The 19,402-nt window shown below is 48.8% G+C and overlaps 1 protein-coding gene across 1 annotated transcript in view; it reads left to right on the forward strand.

Moving 5' to 3' along the window:
- TMEM51 (transmembrane protein 51) overlaps positions 1 to 19,034 on the forward strand; it is an 81,504-nt gene extending 62,470 nt beyond the window's left edge. Inside the window, exons 2-3 of the mRNA XM_007532953.3 lie at positions 15,521 to 16,041; positions 17,754 to 19,034. Coding sequence (XP_007533015.1) covers positions 15,704 to 16,041; positions 17,754 to 18,171 — 756 coding nt within the window. The 5' untranslated portion in view covers positions 15,521 to 15,703 and the 3' untranslated portion in view covers positions 18,172 to 19,034. The remainder of the gene's footprint in view (positions 1 to 15,520; positions 16,042 to 17,753) is intronic.
- Positions 19,035 to 19,402: the final 368 nt, after the last annotated feature.

The following is a 19,402-nucleotide window of genomic DNA, read 5'->3' on the forward strand; positions in this document are numbered from 1 at the left end:
TGTGTGATTAACCCACTGCACTACCGCCCAGCCCCAAAGCTTCCTTTTCTTAAAAAAAAATTGTTATTACCTTTATTTATTGGACAGAGACAGCCAGAAATCAAGAGGGTGGGGTGAAAGAGAGAGAGAGAGAGAGAGAGAAAGGCACCTACAGCCCCATACAGCTTTCCCCATGCAACTGGGGACCTGGAGCTCAAACCCAGGTCCTTGCACATTGTAACACCTGTGCTCAACCAGGTGCACCCCCACCACCACCACCCCAGCTTCCTCCAATGCAGTGGGGGCTCGACTCCAATCTGTATTGCACTGTGACACAGCAGTGCGCTATCCAAGTGGGCTATGCCACCTGCCCTGAATCAGGGTACTTTAGAAAGTCATTTTAGCCTGGGAGGTGACTGCCGTGGATAAAGCGTGAGATCCTGAGTCCAATCCGAGGCATTGGATCGACCTTCCCGTGGTGCATCCCGTGAGTACCCATTCATTGGGGAAACTGACGATCCTTCCTAGCCGACTGAATCCACATGGATCCCAGTCACTTTCAGAGCCAGCAACAAGCAGCTCCTGCCAGCTTTCAAGCTGTTGGTCCTGCTCTTTGAGTCCTCCAACTTAATGTTGAAGGGCTGTCCTCCGCCAAACGCGTTATCTTCGCCCACCCTGTTCAGCGCTTGACGTCTTGTCATCCAATCTGGTCTCCTGTGCCTGCACTGAACTTCTCTGTTCCAGACTCTTGGAAACAGAGTTGGAAGTCAGCTGAAGTGGGGAACAGTCACCTCGTCACAGAGCCCTGCAAGTGTCAACCCGGCTTTGACCTAGCACGTTATGATTGGGCCCTCCTCAATCGCTATCGAACAGGCCATGGCCAGTGCGCCGCTATGTTCCATCGCTGGGGAGCCAGAGACGACCTGAACTGCCCCTGCGGCTCCAGACAGACTATGACCCACATAGTCAACGACTGCCACCTCTCCAGATTCAAAGGAGGTCTCAAAACTTTACATCAGGCTCAACCTGACACTGTTGACTGGCTACAGAAGAAGGGCAAATGCTAGAAGAAGATCCGAGGCATCAGGTGTACTACAGGGATGCTCTGGGTCCATCCATCCATCTCTCTCTCTGTCTGTCTCTGTCTCTCTCCTTACTAAACAAAAGGGAACATTTTTCCACTTTGTGGAGAGGTTGATGGTTTACAGTGCAGGTGCTGACACATGGGTATACTTCTCCTCTCCTCAGGACAGGCATCTGCAGAACCCCCTCCCCCCACCTAGGCCCTTTCCACCATCATGCACTGAGACTCCATCACCTCTCCATCCATCCCTCTCCTTTCCCTCCAGAGCCCTTTGCTTTGGTGCAATACACCGCAATCCTTTTTTTTTTCCCCATCACCCCTTGTGCTTTGGTGATGAACTGTCTCCGTGGGTGAGCTGTGCCGTGCAGGTGTTCATTTCTGGTGGGGGGAGGACCCACAGAGGGACTGGGACTCACAGGAACTGCTTGGTAGAAGAAAGAATAAGAGGCAGTGCCGGACTAGCGTGGGGTGCCTCTTCTCAGGCGCGTGCTCTCTGGGTTGGAGAGATCGCAACCAGAGCCAGCCTGGGCTGCTACTCACTCAGCGACAGGAAAGAGATGACCCAGGAACAGAGCTGGTGGTGGCAAGGCGATTCAATTCTTTATTGATCAGAGAGTTAAGGCTTTTAAAAGTCGGACCCAAAAATGGCAAGTCAGAAACAGAAATGGCTTGACATGATTTGGAAAGGGGTGGAGAAAGGCAAAAAGGGCTGGAAAGGTAGGAACTTCCTTAGCAACTGTTGCAAGGGTTTTAACTGGTAAGATTAATAATACCCTGCAGGCAGGGAGGGTCTTGAGGGTAGAAAGATGATAGATCAAAGGAATGGAATGGGTGGGGATCTTTCAGGCAAAACAATGATTATGTAGATAATAAGGGAGCAGGCCATAGTATCAGGAGTGCAGGGTGCTTTGTGAGGCAGGGAGTCTTATAAGATGAGGCAAACCTTGGGGGGTTGTGTCCGTCCTTGCTCAACCTCTCAGTAGAGGGAGAGAGACTGACAGGATGGACATCCCTTCAAGTCAACCCCTGCCAAGCTCAACCACATCCTCACAATTTCCTGACAAGGCAGAACTTACGCGTCAGCTGGACTAGCCCCTGCTGCTTATGGCTGGGTGACCTAGGGCCAACGACTTAACCTCTCTGAGACTCAAAAGCAGTGAAGCTGATGGTTCACCTCACCTGACGGGTGACTGCAGACTGTGTGAGTCTAGAGATGTACCTGGTCCGTGGTCTCTGATGCTGCAATTTCCCTTTTGTTACTGCTAGTCCTCCTATTCCCATTCTCACTACCCTCAAGATTCTGCCTGGCTGTTTTCTCTCTCTCTCTCTTTCTCTCCTCTCCTCTCTCTTTCTCTCTCTCTCCCCTCCCTATCCCTCTCCCTCAAGATTTTGCCTGGCTGTTCTCTCTCTCTCTTTCTCTCCCTCTCTCTTTTTCTATCTCTCCCTCCCTCCCTCCCTCTCCCTCTCCCTTCCCTCTCTTTAATATTTTATTTACTTATTATTGGATAGACAGAAATTGAGAGGGGTCAGAGAGATAGAGAGAGGATGGGGGTAGAAAGTATCATGGTGGGAGTAAAACAAGGACAACAAAAGGGAATAAATAAATATTAAAAAATAAAATAATAATAATAATAATAAAAAGAAAGTGTCATGGTGCTTCAAAGAGACTCTCATGCCTGAGGCTCCAAAGTCCCAGTTTCAATTCCCCACACCACCATAAACCAGAGCTGAGCAGTGCTCTGGTGTAAAGAGGCAGGGGTGGGGGGTGGGGGAGAGAGAGAGAGGAAGAGAGACAAAGAGATCTGTAGGACTGCTTCACCACTGGACCACTCGTCAAGCTTTCCCCCTGCAGGAGGGGAACAGGGGCTTGAACCTGAGTCCTTGTGTACTGTAATGTGTGCGCTCAACCACCTGGCTCTCTCTCTCTTCCTTTCTTTTTCTTTATCCTCCCCCTTCCTTTCCCCATAACTCTGGCTCCAGCAGCTGTCCTCTCTTCCCCTCTATGTTTTGACTACTAGCATAGAGCTTTCTAGTTTTCCCTGAGTGTTCCTTCTTAGAACCTTTTCTAAAAGAACAGGAACCTGACACCCTTTGACCCTGACTTCTGGGGAGGTGACCTGAAACTCTCTCCTGGACAGGACATAAGCAGCTATGGTTCAAAGCCTCTCCTGCTCCCACCAACCTCCCTCCTCCACCCTCAGTCAGGACTAGAACTCTCTGGCAAAAGTGACTGGGCTGAAATGTGGCCAAGAGGGCCCACTGATTTCTTCCTTTGTGGTGGGAATGGAGCACAGTCTGGTTCTCTGCAAACGGAGCTAGGGATCCCTTTCCCAATCATGCAGCTTGGCAGAAAGAGCTTGGGGTGCAGGGAGAATGATGAAGGAGCCTGTGTCACGTGGACCTTGCTGCCAGACATCTCTGGTAAAGCCGGCTGGGCCAGGCGCTTCTGGAACGGTGTCATCCAGGGCTGCGGGACGGTTCAGTGTCCCGGTCAGTTCCTGGACTTGTGAACTGTGTTCCGTAGAATTTCTGGGCTGCAGTGGGAACGGGACAAAGATAGCTTGCCCATCAAAGCTTGGGACCGGCTGCTCTATTTCATTCAGAGCAGCACTGCTTTCAGCTGTCTTTCTTTAAAAATCTTTTTTAAAAAAATTATCTATTTATTTATTTGCTAGAGACAGTCAGAAACTGAGAGGCGTGGGAGAAATAGAAAGGATAAGAGAGGGGCGGGGGAGACAGCATAATGGTTATGCAAACAGACTCTCATGCCTGAGGCTCCTAAGTCCCAGGTTCAATCCCCCGCACCACCATAAGCCTGAGCTGAGCAGTGCTCTGGTGTTTCTCTCTCTCTCCTCTCTCTTCTCTCTCTTCTCTCTCTCTCCATCTCTCTAAAAAAAAATAATAAAATTTGGAGTCGGGCTATAGTGCAGCGGGTTAAGCGCAGGTGGCGCAAAGCGCAAGGACCGGCATAAGGATCCCGGTTCGAACCCCGGCTCCCCACCTGCAGGGGAGTCGCTTCACAGGCGGTGAAGCAGGTCTGCAGGTGTCAAAAAAAAAAAAAGAAAGGATAAGAGAGAGATACCTGCAGCCCTAATTCACCACACACAAAGCTTTCCCCCCTGCAGGTGGAGACTGGGGGCTCGAACCTGAGGCCTCTAGCACTGTAACATGAGCGCTCAACCAGGTGCACCACCACCCAGCCCCTTTCTTTTTATTTATATTTGATTAAAAAATACTCCAGTCCCAAGTGATGACTCCACTTGGGTTTCAGCCAGGTGGAGCCCTCTGATGCCCAGAGCTATGGCTCTTCTTCCCCAGACACTGCCCCTTGTGGTTTGGAGGAAAGACGGAAGAATTACTGCTTGGGAGGACAAGGGGAAAACTGGAATGTCAACCCCCAGCAGGCAGTGTCAACAGAGTCACTATAATCCGGGCCCCTTGCCTGCATAGTGGACAAAGTTTTGCTTGCAAACTCTACTGGGCACCAGGTACACATGAATGTTAACTCTACCCAATCGTCTTCCCCTTTGACCGGGACTTTTCCTTAATTCTTCTTCTTCTAGCGTTTGCCCTTCTTCTGTAGCCAGTCAACAGCGTCAGGTTGAGCCTGATGTCAAGTTTCGAGACCTCCTTTGAATCTGGAGAGGTAGCAGTCGTTGACTATGTGGGTCATAGTCTGTCTGGAGCCGCAGGGGCAGTTCGGGTCGTCTCTGGCTCCCCAGCGATGGAACATAGCGGCGCACCGGCCATGGCCTGTTCGATAGCGATTGAGGAGGGCCCAATCATAACGTGCTAGGTCAAAGCCGGGTTGAGGCTCGCAGGGGTCTGTGATGAGGTGTTTGTTCTTGACCTCAGCTGACTGCCAACTCTGTTTCCAAGAGTCTGGAACAGAGAAGTTCAGTGTAGGCGTAGGGGACCAGATTGGGTGACGAGACGTCAAGCGTTGGGCAGGGTGTGCGAAGATATCTGCGTATATTGGCAGGTCCAGTCGAGCGTAGACGTGGGAAATGAACTTAGATGATGCCGCATCCCGACGAATATCTGGCGGGGCGATGTTGCTAAGAACTGGCAGCCATGGAACCGGGGTGGAATGGATGGTTCCAGAAATTATCCTCATGGAGGAATATAATTTGGAATCGACCAAGTGGACATGGGGGCTACGGAACCATACTGGGGCACAGTATTCTGCAGTGGAATAGCAGAATGCCAGAGATGATGATCGTAGTGTGGAAGCGCTCGCGCCCCATGAGGAGCTGGCCAGTCTTGCAGTGATGTGGTTCCTCGCGCCCACCTTTGCTGCAGTTTTTATGAGATGTTCGTGAAATGACAGAGTGCGATCGAGAGTAACGCCAAGATAGACTGGCTGGGCTTCATGCCGGATTCTCGTATGGCCAAGCTGCACATGAAGCTCACGCGAGGCCGAGGCATGGCGTAGATGGAAAACAGATGATACCGTTTTTGCAGTGCTAGGGATTAGTCGCCATTTTTTACAGTAATCAGATATTTCCTTAATTGATATGGGGCATAGGCTAAAAAATTTTTTTTAGTCTTTATTTATTAGATAGATAGAAAGTCAGAAATGGAGAGGGTAGGGGCGAAGGAGAGAGACACATACCTGTGCACTGCTTTACTACCTGCCAAGATTTTCTCCCTACAGGTGAGAACTGAGGGCTTGAACCATGCTCAACAAGGTATGTCACACACACACACACACACACACACACACACACACACACCACCATGCCCCCCCAAGCTAAATTTTTTTTTCAAATACCTATTAATTTATTTATTCCCTTTTGTTGCCCTTGTTGTTTTTTATTGTTGTTGTAGTTATTGTTGTTGTTGTCGTTGTTGGATAGGACAGAGAGAAATGGAGAGAGGACGGGAAGACAGAGAGAAAGACAGACACCTGCAGACCTGCTTCACCGCCTGTGGAGGAGCCGGGGGCTCGAACCGGGATCCTTATGCTGGTCCTTGCACTTTCTGCCATGTGCGCTTAACCCCCCTGCGCTACCGCCTGACTCCCCAGGCTAAACTTTTCAACTGGTATTGTGTTCACTCACTACTTTAGGTCCTATTAGGTGCTGGGCATATGGAGCTAACGAGAGGAGAACATTCTTTATTTTTTAATTTTACTAGTGATTTAATAGCGACTGATAAGACTGTGGGATAACAGGGATACAATTCCATACAATTCCCACCACCAGAATTCCAAATACCCTCTCTTCCATTGGAAGCTTCCCTGTCCTTTCTCCTTCTGGGAGTATGGGCCAAAGATCTTTATGGGGTGCAGAAGCTGGAAGGTCTGGCTTCTGTAACTGCTTCTCCACTGGGCACAGGTGTTGACAGGTGGATTCATACCCCCCAACCTGTTTCTGTCTTTCTCTAGTGGAGCAGGGCTCTGGGGAGGGGAGGTTCCAGGACACATTGGTGAGGTCGTCTGCCCAGGGAAGTTAGGTTGACATCATGGTAGCTTGGATGAACCCACTGCTCCTGGAGGCTATTTTTTTCCCTTTGTTTCCCTTGTTGTTTTATCATTGTTGTGGTTAGTATTACTGTTGTTGGTATTGGTGTTAGATAGGACAGAGAGAAAGAGAGAGGAGGGGAAGACAGAGAGGGGGAGAGAAAGATAGACACCTGCAGACCTGCTTCACCGCCTATGAAGCGACTCCCCTGCAGGTGGGGAGCCGGGGGCTCGAACTGGGATCCTTATGCCGGTCATTGTGCTTTGCATCACGTGCCCTTAACCTGCTGTGCTACCACCCAACTTCTGGAATTTAGCTTTTATGCTAAAGGTAATGGAAAGTCTTTTTTTTTTTTTTAATGCCTATTATAAAACATTGGGTTGTCAGAAAAGTCATGATTCTTGTTTGCACAGAAAACCAGAAAAATACAGGGCCGGGTGGTGGTACATCCAGTTAAGAACACACATTACAGTGCACAAAGACCTAGGTTCAACCCCTGGTCCCCACCTGCAGGGGAAGAGCTTCATGACTGGTGATGCAGGGCTGCAGGTGTCTTTCTGTCTCTTTGCTTCTCTGTCTCTCCCCCAACCTCTCAATTTCTCTCTATCTCTGTCCCATAATAAATAAATCAAAATATTTTTTAAAAACCAGAAAATATGTATGACTTTTCCAACAACCTGATATTTCAGCCAATCAAAAGAATATTTGTATATGACATTAAGAAGCAGTTTAGTGGGAGTCAGGCGGTAGCGCAGTGGGATAAGTGCTCGTGGCGCAAGGACGAGCAGAAAGATCCCGGTTTGAGACCCTGGCTCTCCACCTGCAGGGGAGTTGCTTCACAGGCGGTGAAGCAGGTCTGCAGGTGTCTATCTTTCTCTCCCCGTCTCTGTCTTCGCCTCCTCTCTCCATTTCTCTCTGTCCTGTCTAACAACAACAACAACATCAAAACAACAGCAACAAACAGTTTAGTAAATAAACACATATGCACACTCCCTTCCCCCTCCGTGGCACCACTTCTCAGTCCTCAAGGAGGGAGCGTGGTCTTCTCGAAGTTCTGCTTAGCATCTTGGCTTTTCTCCCCCAGGGTCATGGTTTTAGGCTGCTTGATGCTGGGGTAGATTCTAATAAATCTGTCACTAGGTGATTTCCTCATTGTGAGACTGCTGGAGAGCATAGGTGTTTATTTTCACTTTTCGTTACCATTTTTTACTAATTTATTATTGGATAGAGACAGAGAAATTAGAAGGAGGGAGACAGTTGGGAAGAGAGATAGAGAGACACCTTCAGCCCTGCTTCACCACTTGTGAAGCTTTCTCCCCCGCAGGTCAAGACCAGGGGCTTGAACCTGGTTCCTTGTGCACTGTAATGTGTGCACTCAGCCAGGTGCGCCACCACCTGGCCCCTGAGTGTGATTTTTTTTTCTTTTTTAATCTTTAAAAATTAAAAGTAGTTAGATTCCATTCGCTCACTTATTTATCGTTTTGATTGGAGCACTGCTCAGCTCTGGTCTATAGTGGTGCCAGGGAATGAACATGGGACCTCAGTGCCTCGGGCATGAAAGTCTTTTTGCATAACCACTTTGCTACCTCCACAGTCCAAATGATTATTGTCTGCCTGTGTTGATGGATCAAAATGACCCTGCTAGTCTTGTTGATTTGGGTTTTGTTACTAATATTAGGTTGTCAGGAAAGTTGTGACATATTTTTCTAAAAAATTTTATTGTGTTTATTTATTAGATAAACAGAAATAGAGAGAGAAGGGGAAGATAGAAAGGGACAGAGACAGAAAACACTAGCAGACCTGCTTCACCATTTGTAAAGCTTTCCCCCCCTGCAGGTGGGGATCAGGGGCTTGAACCTGGCTCCTTGCACTCAACCAGGTGCACTGCCACTTGGTGCCTGACATATTTTGCTATGTTTGTTTGCTTCCAGGATTATCTCTGGGGCTCAGTGCCAGCACTAGGAATCCACTGCTCCTGGCGGCCATTTTTTTTTTCCATTTTGTTGGTTAGGACAGAGAGAAATTGAGAGAGGAGAGGAAGATAGTAAGGGAGAGAGAAAGACAGACACCTGCAGACGTCCTTCGCCGCTTGTGAAGCATCCCCCCCCCCCCCGCAGAAATAGGTCATGGCTTTCCCGACAACCCAATATCACCCATTTCCCATAGAATGATGGGGGGAGGGGAGATGTTTCCTCTCCTTTTATCCCCTTGGACACTTGTGTCTGATGGCTAAAGCCAGGGAGGGTTTGGTAAATGTAGGCAGCATATCCTTGTGAGACCCAGTTTTGAGGGGACAGGATCATGATCCCCTTCTGTACAGCTTTCCTCCCGAGCCCCCCTACTCCAGCTCCGACTCTTCCCCCAGAAAGGTAAAGAAAGCACTCGTCTTCCCATGAGCACTCACGTCAGCATGCTCACAGCTTCCTTAGGAAGCTCCGTTGCTGGTTTTCCACAGGTGGGTCCTTCACTCGAGACTGATTAATCGATTTTGCCAGAGCTCTGCTCGTCTCTGGTTCATAGTAGTGCCGGGGATTGAATCTGGAAGCTTAGAGTCTCCGGCATGAAAGTTGTTTGGTATAACCCTTATGCTATCTCTTATTTATTTATCTATTACTGGATTGAGAGAGAGAAATCAAGAAGGGAGGGGAAAATAGAGAGAGTAATAGAGAGACACCTGCAGCCCTGCTTCACCTCTCGTGAAGCCTTCCCCCCTGCAGGTGGGGACCAGGGGCTTGAACCCGGGTCCTTGTGCACAGTGATGTGAACAATTAACCAGGTGCGCCACTGCTCACCTCCCTTCTTGCTATCTCTCCTGCCCTTCACTCACAATTTTAACACGAGAGCTATTGCCAGGTCTGCGCTGAGTCTCCCCAGGAGCCTATGCTACCCGTTAATATTTTGACCTGAAACTCCAGACACCACTACGGTGTACGAGGATGCAGCAGGTTCAAGCCTCTGGGCCCCACCTGCAGGGAGAAAGCTTCGTGAATGGTGAAGCAGAGCTGCAGGTGTTTCTCTGTCTCTCTCCCTCCCTCATCCCTCTCAATAATAAATAATACATAGATATTTAAAAAGAAAAGAAACTCTAAACACAAGTATGCATGCAAGGCCACCCTTAGGCCTGAGCGGAGGTGGTGCCAACTCCCGGGCCCAGAGGCATGTCCAGCCCAGCTGGGATCCCAACCCACTCACTACCGCCTCTTTGTTTTTGGAACATCTTAGAAGCAATGGGATCCAAACCCTCCAAGCCCCAGATGAGCTTTTTTCCATATTTTTAAAAGGAGAAGAATGCCATACTAAATATAGCAAGAAATATAAACAGCCGAAGCTGCCGCTCAGGGAGCTGGGTTCCCATTTCTGCTAGTGAGCACCAAGGTTTAGTCTCTAGAGGGGGCGGGAGGCAGGAGTGATTTTAAACTACTGTTGGAGACGTAAGCCCGCCACCAACCCCAAACCTAAACCTCTCATTTAAAAAAAAAATTTATTTATAAAATTGAAATATTTGTGAGGCCATAGGATAAGAGAGGTACAATTCCACATAGTTCCTGCCACCAGAACTCAGTATCCCAACCCCTTCCTTGAAAGCTTTCCTATTCTCTATCTCTCTGGGAGTACGGACCCAGGGTCATTATGGGGTACAGAAGGTGGAAGGTCTGGCTTCTATAATTGCTTCTCCGCTGAATATGGGCATTGGCAGGCCGATCCATACTCCCAGCCTGTCTCTGTCTTTCTCTGGAACCTATATTCACAAAACCGTGGTGATAACTAACAATTATTTTTATATCGTGCCTGAGAAGCAGCTTTGAGTGCATGAGTGACCTCCCTCCATGAATGCAGGCTTTTTAAAATTTAATTTAAAAAAATTATCTTCATTTATTTATTGGACAGAGACAGCCAGAAATGGAGATGGAAGGGGGAGCTAGAGAGGGAGAAAGAGTTGTCCGGGAGGTGGTACAGTGGACTCTCAAGCATGAGATCCTGAGTTCAGTCCCCAGCAGCACATGTACCAGAGTGATGTGTGGTTTTTTCTCTCTCCTCCTGTCTTTCTCATGAGTAAATAAATAAATTCTTTAAAGAGAGAGAGAGAGACCCGCAGCCCTGCTTCACCACTCGCAAAGCTTCCCCCCCCCGAAAGTGGGGACCAGGGGCTGGAACCCAAGTCTTGAGGACTATAACATGTGTGCTCAACCAGCTGAGCCACCAGCGGCCCCTGGATGCAGATTTTTAAATCCTTTTTTAAAAAAATATTTACCTCTTTATTGCCTTTTGTTGCCCTTGTTGTTTTATTGTTGTAGTTATTATTGCTGTTGTTATTGATGCCGTCATTGTTGGATAGGACAGAGAGAAATGGAGAGAGGAGGAAAGAGAGACACCTGCAGACCTGCTTCACCACTTCTAAGGTTTTTATCTTGCAAGTGGGAACAAGGGGCTTAAACCTGGGCCCTTGTACACTGTAATGTGTGCACTTAACCAGGTGTGCCACCACCTGACTCCTATTGTCTCTCTTTTATTATAATAGACTGATGTAGTCTGTTTTTTATCTGTATACTCATAAAGATAATTCTATGTGTAGAATTATATTAAATTTAGAATCACACTGAAATTAATTGGTTTTTAATCTTTTGGTTTGCCTTATCATAGCTACTCTGAGACCACAATCGTATGTGAGCCCTATTTTATTGAACCAGATCCAAATTATTGAATGTGTAAGTAGTAGTGACATTTTTTTTTCCAGAGCACTGCTCAACTCTGGTTTATGGTAGTGTCCGCGGGGCTGAACATGGAACTTGGGAGCCTCAGGCAAGAGAGTTGGTTTGCATAACCATTATGCTACGTCGCCCACCCCTGTGTAAGCAGTTTTCATGTTTGCACTAGTTTGATGAACCGCCTAGCCTTGTACCTAAAGCTCAGAACTTGGGATTACAGAATCAAAGAATATAAACACTTTTTTCTCTCATCATTGAGACTTCACAGCTGTGAGCAGACCATTTCAGAGAGAGAGAGAAAGAAAAAGCCCAAACAAAGCACTGAAGCTCTCTTCCTTTAAGGCTGTGGTGGCTGGCTTGAACCTAGGTATTATACATGGTAGATCAGGCATTCTATCCAAGTAAGCTATTTCGCCAGTCCTAAGAGCACACATATTTTTGAAACTTTGAATTCTTAAATATCAAAGCTTGTAGGCAGGATTAGATAGCATAATGGTTATACAAACAGACTCTCATGCTTGAGGCTCCAAAGTCCCAGGTTCAATCCCTCACACCACCATAAACCAGAGCCAAGGAGGGCTCCAGTAAAAAAAAACAACAAAACAACAACAACAACAAAAAAAAAACAGGGTGGAGGCTAGACAGCATAATGGTTATGCAAACAGACTCTCATGCCTGAGGTTCCAAAGTCCCAGGTTCAATCCTCCATAAACCACCATAAGTCACAGCTGAGCAGTGCTCTGGTTAAAAAAAAAAAAAAAAGTAAAAAAAAAAAAAGTCAAAGCTTTCTATCTCCAAAAATGTTATAAAATTGCTTCTTCCCGTATCTGCACCCAATAAGCATACAGAGACTGTCAGCCACACAGGGCATTGTTACCTGTTTTTAATCAAAACTAATTTACCAGACCGAAAATATAATCACCCTGAGAAGTTTGTCTTGTTCCCCCACTGTGACTCATCTCAGGTCTCTTTTATTCACGTGACAGCAAAATGAAAAACTTGAAGAGGAGAGAGAGAGAAAGGGGGAGAGAGAGAGAGAGAGATGTCACAGTGGCCCCAATCATTAGCTTAATGAGCAGTGTCAGCCTCCTTGTGGCCAAGCCCTTAGCGGGTGACCCCTTCATCACCAGTCAGCTGCTGCTCGGTGCCCACTCCCTCTCTCAGCCCGTCTCGGAGGCACGGGGCAGGACCAGCACACTTCTAGGGCTGTCCAACCCTTCTGCCTCCTTCCCTTCACCAGCCATGAGTGATACTGTGAGAAACAAATGCCCTTGAGTGGAGAGTGGTACAGCAGGGTGGGAGGCAGACAGCATCATGGTTATGCAAAGAGACTCTCGTGCCTGAGTCTCAGGTTCAATTCCCCGCACCACTGTAAGCCAGAGCTGAATGGTGCTCTGGTAAAAGGAGAATGATAGAGAGAGAGAGAGACAGAGAGAGAGAGAGAGAAATGCGGTACACTGGACTACAGCTGCAGCAGCGCCCCCGTCAGGTGCCCTGTGTACCATACAGTGCAGGCCGACTCAGAGACACGCAAGTGTGAGTGTGACACAAGACACATGGAGTGGCATGTTCAACATGCGGGCCACGTCGTCATGTTGTGCCAGCAGCACGTCTCTCTGCTCTCCAGCCAAATGAGGGCATCTGACCAGCTGCTTTCTTTCACAGCTCTGATACCTTTTTTTTTTATTTCTTTTTTTTAAAAAAATTTTTAATCTTTATCGGCTAGAGACAGCCAGAAATTGAGAGGGAAGGGGGTGGTAGAAAGGGAGAGAGACAGAGAGAAACACCTGTAGCCCTGCTTCACCACTTGCAAAGCTTTCCCCTTGCAGGTGGGGACCGGGGGCTTGAACCCGGGCCCTTGTGCACTGTAACATGTATGCTCAACCAGGTATGCCACCACCCGGTCCCTGATACTTTCTTTCTTCCTACTTTATTCTTATTCCTTCTAGACTACCTTCTTGCTGGTTTGGAAGCCCCACTGATCCTTCACTTGGCCATCAGCCTTTCTTCGGTACCTGGCAAAATGCTTACTTAGCTGTAAACACACGCGTGCGTGTGCGCACACACACACACACACACACACACACATTTGGCAAGCGATAAAGAGGTATCAAACTGATCGAGGGTGTGATCCCCAAACATTTTGATGTATTCCTAACAGAGTGGCCAGTTTCAGACTCAGCTCACTGTTTAATGAGAAAATATCTGTGTGGCTTCAGATTTCAGGTGGCCTGTGTAGCCGTCCTTTTTGCAAAGATCAGAAAGAATGCAGAATCGAAAACAGGGCTTTGCCCATCTAAACATCTGTCAGCGTGCTGTTCTGGAGAGGTGGCCATCACAGCAGAAACGTACTGAGGCACAAGGAGAGTCCCTGGCTCTCCCTGCAGGCCCTGAAAACTGTTCTAAGCGAAGCCATTCAGGAGCTAGGCTCTCTTCCCCTGCGACATGTGGTTATGGGATCCCAGGCGACTGACTGCTTTCAGTACATGGTCTCAGAGCCGCTTTATAGGAAGAGGGTTTCTCATCTCAGCTAGGAGGACAGATGTTGGGCAGGGGAGCCAGCGTAATGGTTATGCACATGACTTTTCATGTCTGAGGCTCTGAAGTCTACAGGTTCAATCCCCAGCACCATCATAAACCAGAGCTCAGCAGGACTCTAGTCTCCTATCCTCTCTCTCTCTTTTTTTTTCTTTTTTTTACCAGAAAACTGCTTAGCTCTGGTTTACAGTGTGGGGGGGATTGAACCTGAGACTTTGGAGCCACAAGCATGAGAGTCTCTGCATAACCATTATGCTATTTGCCCCCACCCTCTAGGCTCTTCTCCTTCACCTCTCTCCCTCTCCCTCTCCCTCTCCCTCTCCCTCTCCCTCTCCCTCTCCCTCTCCCTCTCTTTCCTTCCCTCCCTCACTCCCTCTCCTCTTCCTCCCTCTCCCCTTCCTCCCCCCTCCCACTCCCTCTCCCTCTCTCTGTCTCTCTTCCTCTGTACCTCTCTCATTAAAATAAATAGGGAGTCGGGTGGTAGCACAGTGGGTTAAGTGCAAGTGGTGCAAAGCACAAGGACCGGCATAAGAATCCCGGTTCGAGCCCCGGGCTCCCTTCCTGCAGGGGAGTCGCTTCACAGGCGGTGAAGCAGGTCTGCAGGTATCTATCTTTCTCTCCCCCTCTCTGTCTTCCCCTCCTCTCTCCATTTCTCTCTGTCTTATCCAACAATGACAATATCAATGATAACAACAATAATAACTACAACAATAAAAAAGCAACAAGGGCAACAAAAGGGAATAAATAAATATAAATAAATAAATAAAACATTTTAAGAAGAGAGAGGAGGTTGTCTTGTAGAACAAGGGGAATGGGCTTCTGTCCATTTCACTCAGCTGTCTGAGCAGATATTTTTGAGTTCTTGCGATGGTTCAGGCTCAGAGATAAATGAGAAATGGTCCTGGGGAGGCCGGGTGGTGGCGCACCTGGTTGAGCGCACATGTTACAATGCACAAGAACCCAGGTTCAAGCCCTGCAGGGGGGGAGCTTTGCAAGTGGTGAAGCAGTGCTGCAGGTGTCTCTCTGTCTCTCTGTTCTCTCTGGAGTTCTGGCTGTCTCTATCCAATAAATAAATATCTAAAAAGAAAAGAGGGCTGGGGAAGAAATACAGGGTTGTGAGGAAGAGAGAGACCTGTCGCACTGACTGATGAGGAGTCTGTGGGAGCACAGGGGAGGGGCAGCAGAGCAGAGGACTGCGGACAAGGTCGTATCTGGCTACACTAGGGACAAGTCCCATATTCCATCTAAGGAGCCAGGACTTTCTGCCGCAGGAAACGAGGGGCCACAGAAGGCAGGCAGGCGCGGACCCCTCAGGCTGTCTGCAGGGGGGGGGGGTAGCTGATGGCTGTCACCTGGTGACTCTGTGACATCCACTGTTCACACCTGCCCTCCTCCACTGTCCTCAGAGCTCCGCCCCACCCACCCACACACCCAGGGCAGAGCTGTATGTGCTCCTTTCAATTCCAAAAAAACGCTTTAAGGACCCTGAGAGCTGCCCTTTCTGGCCTCCTGCGGAGAAAGGTCTGGCTTTTCCCTCTGGGGTGGGAGGAGCAGGCAGCTGGGCTTCTGCAGGCCCCCGGAACCCCAGCCAGCATGAGACATCTGGAATGCATCAAAGGGGAGGCCCAGCTGGCAGGGCCAAGGCTCAGCACCACCGCTCAGCTCCTTCAAGGGCACAGCCACGGCACTCAGCAAAGTATCTTTGCTTCAGGGCTGATTCTTCTCTCTCCCTCTCTGTTACCTTCCAGACGTCTGTGCCGTGCTCTCCGTCCAGGGTGCCTCCCATCTGCCTGATGACCTCCATAATCCCGCTGATGGTTTTCACAGGAGGGTTTTTTGTTGAATGCATGTAAGAGCTTTCTGGAACTGCCGCGGACTGTTTATGTTTCCTGCTCTAAACCGGACCTCGCCCTGCCCTTCCCGCTGCCAGGATGGCCCAGTCCAAGGCCAACGGCTCCCACTATGCCCTGACAGCCATCGGCCTGGGGATGCTGGTCCTCGGGGTCATCATGGCCATGTGGAACCTGGTGCCCGGCTTCAGCTCCGGCGAGAAGCCAACAGCCCAGGGGAATAAGACCGAGATTGGCAGCGGCATCCTTAAGAGCAAGACCTTCTCCGTGGCCTATGTGCTGGTCGGGGCCGGGGTGATGCTGCTGCTGCTCTCCATCTGCCTGAGCATCCGGGACAAGAGGAAGCAGCGGCAAGATGATGAGATGGCCCACATCCAGCGCCAGGCAGGCGTGGAGGCCCACGCCCAGGAGGAAGACAGGTGAGGCGCCAAGGGCCTGACCACTCAAGGCTGCACACTCAAGGGTTCGGTAGAAGGAACATTTTTTTAAATCTTTGTTTATTTATTTATTATTAGATAGAGTCATAAATTGAGAGGGGAGGAAGACAAAGACAGGGAGAGAGACAGAGAGGCACCTGCAGCCCTGCTTCACCGTGAAGCTTCCCCCCCGCTCCCCGCAGGTGGGGATAAGGGGGGGGCTTGAACCCGGATCCTTGCGCACTGTGATGCGTGCGCTTAAGCCAGGTGTGCCACCGCCTGACCCCTCACTTTCTTCTAGTAAGTCCTTATAAACCCTCTTCCCAAATAGCATGGTCTGACTAGATTTTAGGTGTTTTTAATTTTTATCATTTCATTAGGTGGTTAAGAGACTGGGTGGTGGTGTACCTGGTTAAGTGCACACGTTACAGTGCACAAGGACCCGGATTGGAGCCCCCAAACCCCACCTGTAGGGGGAAAGCTTTGCGAGTGGTGAAGCAGGGCTGCAGGTGTCTCTCTCTTTCCTTCTTGATTTCTGGCTGTCTCTATCCAATAAATAAAGAGATAAAAGTTAGGTGGTTAATGATTTACAGTGAGGTTTGACATATGGGCACAATTTCTCATGTACCAGTGGTAGGTGTCTGAAAGACACTCTTATCCCCAACAGGTCTTTTATTAAAATATGTTATTTATTTAATAGATAGAGACAGAGAGAAATTGTGAAGGGAAAGGGTGGCAGAGAGGAAGAGAGACAGAGACACCGGCAGCCATGCTTCACCATTCGTGAAACTTGTCCGGTGCAGGTGGGGAGCAGGGGCTTGAACCTGCATCCTTGCACATTGTAATGTGTGCGCTCAACCAAGTGCACCACTGCCTGGCCCTTCCCAAATTAAGTCCTTTCCATCACGCACCAGGACCCTAAACCTCCTCCCCTCCCTTGCCCAAGCCCCTCCCTTCTGATTTCCCTACAGTCCTTTGCATTGAACCAATACAGCAAAACCAGACCAAATTTTACTTTGTGTTTTCTCTTTCTGTCCTGATTTCTCGAGTTGTGTCTATGAGCGACAGCCTCTTCTCCCAGGGAAGGTGCACAGAGCCTGGGGTGCCCTGAGCTTGCAGACAGGCTGCTTCTCTGTTCACCCCAGGGTGCTGTGTGTCTGTGCTTTGAGTTGAAAAATCTGGAATGTTGTGTTCTGTTTAACGTAAAAAAAAAATTCTATGAACAAATTTACAAAACGCACAGTATATTATGGGACATATGGTCCATTCTGACATCCCTACAAGCAGACCACTGACAAATCCACCTTTTTATTATTATATTTTTAATTTATTTATAAAATGGAAGTATTGACAAGACCATAGGATAAGATGGGTACAACTTCACATAATTCCCACCACCAGAACTCTGTATCCCATCCCCTCCCCTGATAGCTTCCCTATTCTTTATCCCTCTGGGAGTATGGACCCAGGGTCATTATGGGGTGCAGAAGGTGGAAGGTCTGGCTTCTGTAAGACAAGTGAATCTTGAACCTGGGTCGCATGCGTGGTAAAGCAGCCCTAAGGGTTAGCTTCTATTCCTTCTAGACTCAGGGGTTGTTTTCCAGGCTGATATGTGTGGACCCAGTGCCAGTGTGAGGTTTGAAGTACATCCGTTTGTGATTTGAAGTGACTTCCGCAGGTGCTAACACCCCTCTGTGTCTGTTCTTGTCTTGCAGCCAAGAAGAGGAAGAGGAGGTAGAAGATTCCTCCAGGTACTATGTCCCCAGTTATGAGGAAGTAATGAACACCAACTACTCAGAGAGGAGGGAACTGGATCAGAACCCGAGGATGAGTATCTCCCTCCCCTCCTATGAGTCTCTGACAGGGCTCGATGAGACCAGCCCCACCACGACAGCCAGGGCAGACGGGGAAGCCAGCCGTGGCAACCCCCCTGACAGGCAGAACTCCAAGTTGGCCAAACGCCTGAAGCCACTCAAAGTGCGAAGAATTAAGTCCGAAAAGCTCCATCTCAAAGATTTTCGGATCAATCTCCCAGACAAAAACATCCCTCCTCCCTCCATCGAGCCTCTGACGCCTCCACCACAGTACGATGAGGTCCAGGAACAGGTCCCCAACGCTCGGCCACCTGACTGACAGCCCCTCTTCTGTGGATTCCCTCCTGCTGTTCACCCTCTGCACCAACAGGAACCCCCACCCCCCAGTGAAGCCACTTCAGCCATAGTTGAGAAGCAGAGGGGCCAAATGTGTGTGTGTGGGGGGGGGTAGGCAGAGTGGGAGGGGGGGTTCCTGTGATTCAGGGGTGACTCGAACACCCAGAGAACCTCAGGTAGCAGGTGCATGGGGGAGAGATGTCACCGGGGTTGTCAGCATATGTTCCCCATTGGCTTTCCTCAACTCTGAACCATTGGCAACAGAACTCCTCTTTCTCAAGCTTGGGGAAACTTTTGTTTTTGGTTTTTTTTTACCAGAACAGTGCACAGCTCTAGCTTATTATGGTGGCCACGCTGGGGATTGAAACCTCAGAGCCTCAGGCATGAAAGTCTTTTTGCATAACCATTATGCTGATCTCCCCAGCCCTCTGCTTTCCAGCCTGGAAAAGAGAGCTAGCAACTGGTTTAGACTGTGGTTTTCTTGCGTTTCCACTAGGACTGTCATATTTCAAAAACAGGGCAGGCCTTCACTTTCTTTACTGGGATTCTGCACTCTGAGTAAGAACCACGACTCAGCTGTGTTGAAAAGACACGGGTCATTTCGTGAATTAAGTGAAATAAATGCGGGCTAAGGAGAAGCTCAGAATGGGCTCTGGTGGCCCCGGGTGCCACTGGTTGGTTCTTAGAGGGCCCAAGGCCTGATGAAACACAGATCACAGTCTTAATTGGAGCACGTCACAATCTCTCCCACAGAATGGCGACAAAAGAAAACCGTGTGAGATGTTCTGTTCTGCAGAGAATGTTGTGCAGCCGAGCTTTTTATAATAAAATGTTTTCTATGTAGTACCTTTGGGTCTTGAATTATTTTGCTAGGTCTGCTGGTATGTTCTCATAGAGTGAGAAATCTCACTAGTAATAATGGTCATAGCTAATCTGTACCGAACACACAATACAAGCTAGGCATTATGCTAAGCATTTCACATGGGGTTTCCATTCCCTCTGTACTCAAGCCTGGTGTCCCTGCCATTCATTTTGTAAGTTAGTTCATGGAAACTTAGATCACTTCAACTACCCCATGTTGACTGACTAGTAAATGGCAGGGCTGGGATTTGAACCCAGACCTTCAGACTCTAGGACCTGAGTTCTTAAATGTTGTACTGTGTGACACAGCGCAAAGAACTTTTTCACAGGGGCCAGGCAGTGGTGCACCTGAT

This window comes from Erinaceus europaeus, chromosome 11 (genome assembly GCF_950295315.1).
Source record: "Erinaceus europaeus chromosome 11, mEriEur2.1, whole genome shotgun sequence".
Classification (NCBI taxonomy): domain Eukaryota; kingdom Metazoa; phylum Chordata; class Mammalia; order Eulipotyphla; family Erinaceidae; genus Erinaceus; species Erinaceus europaeus.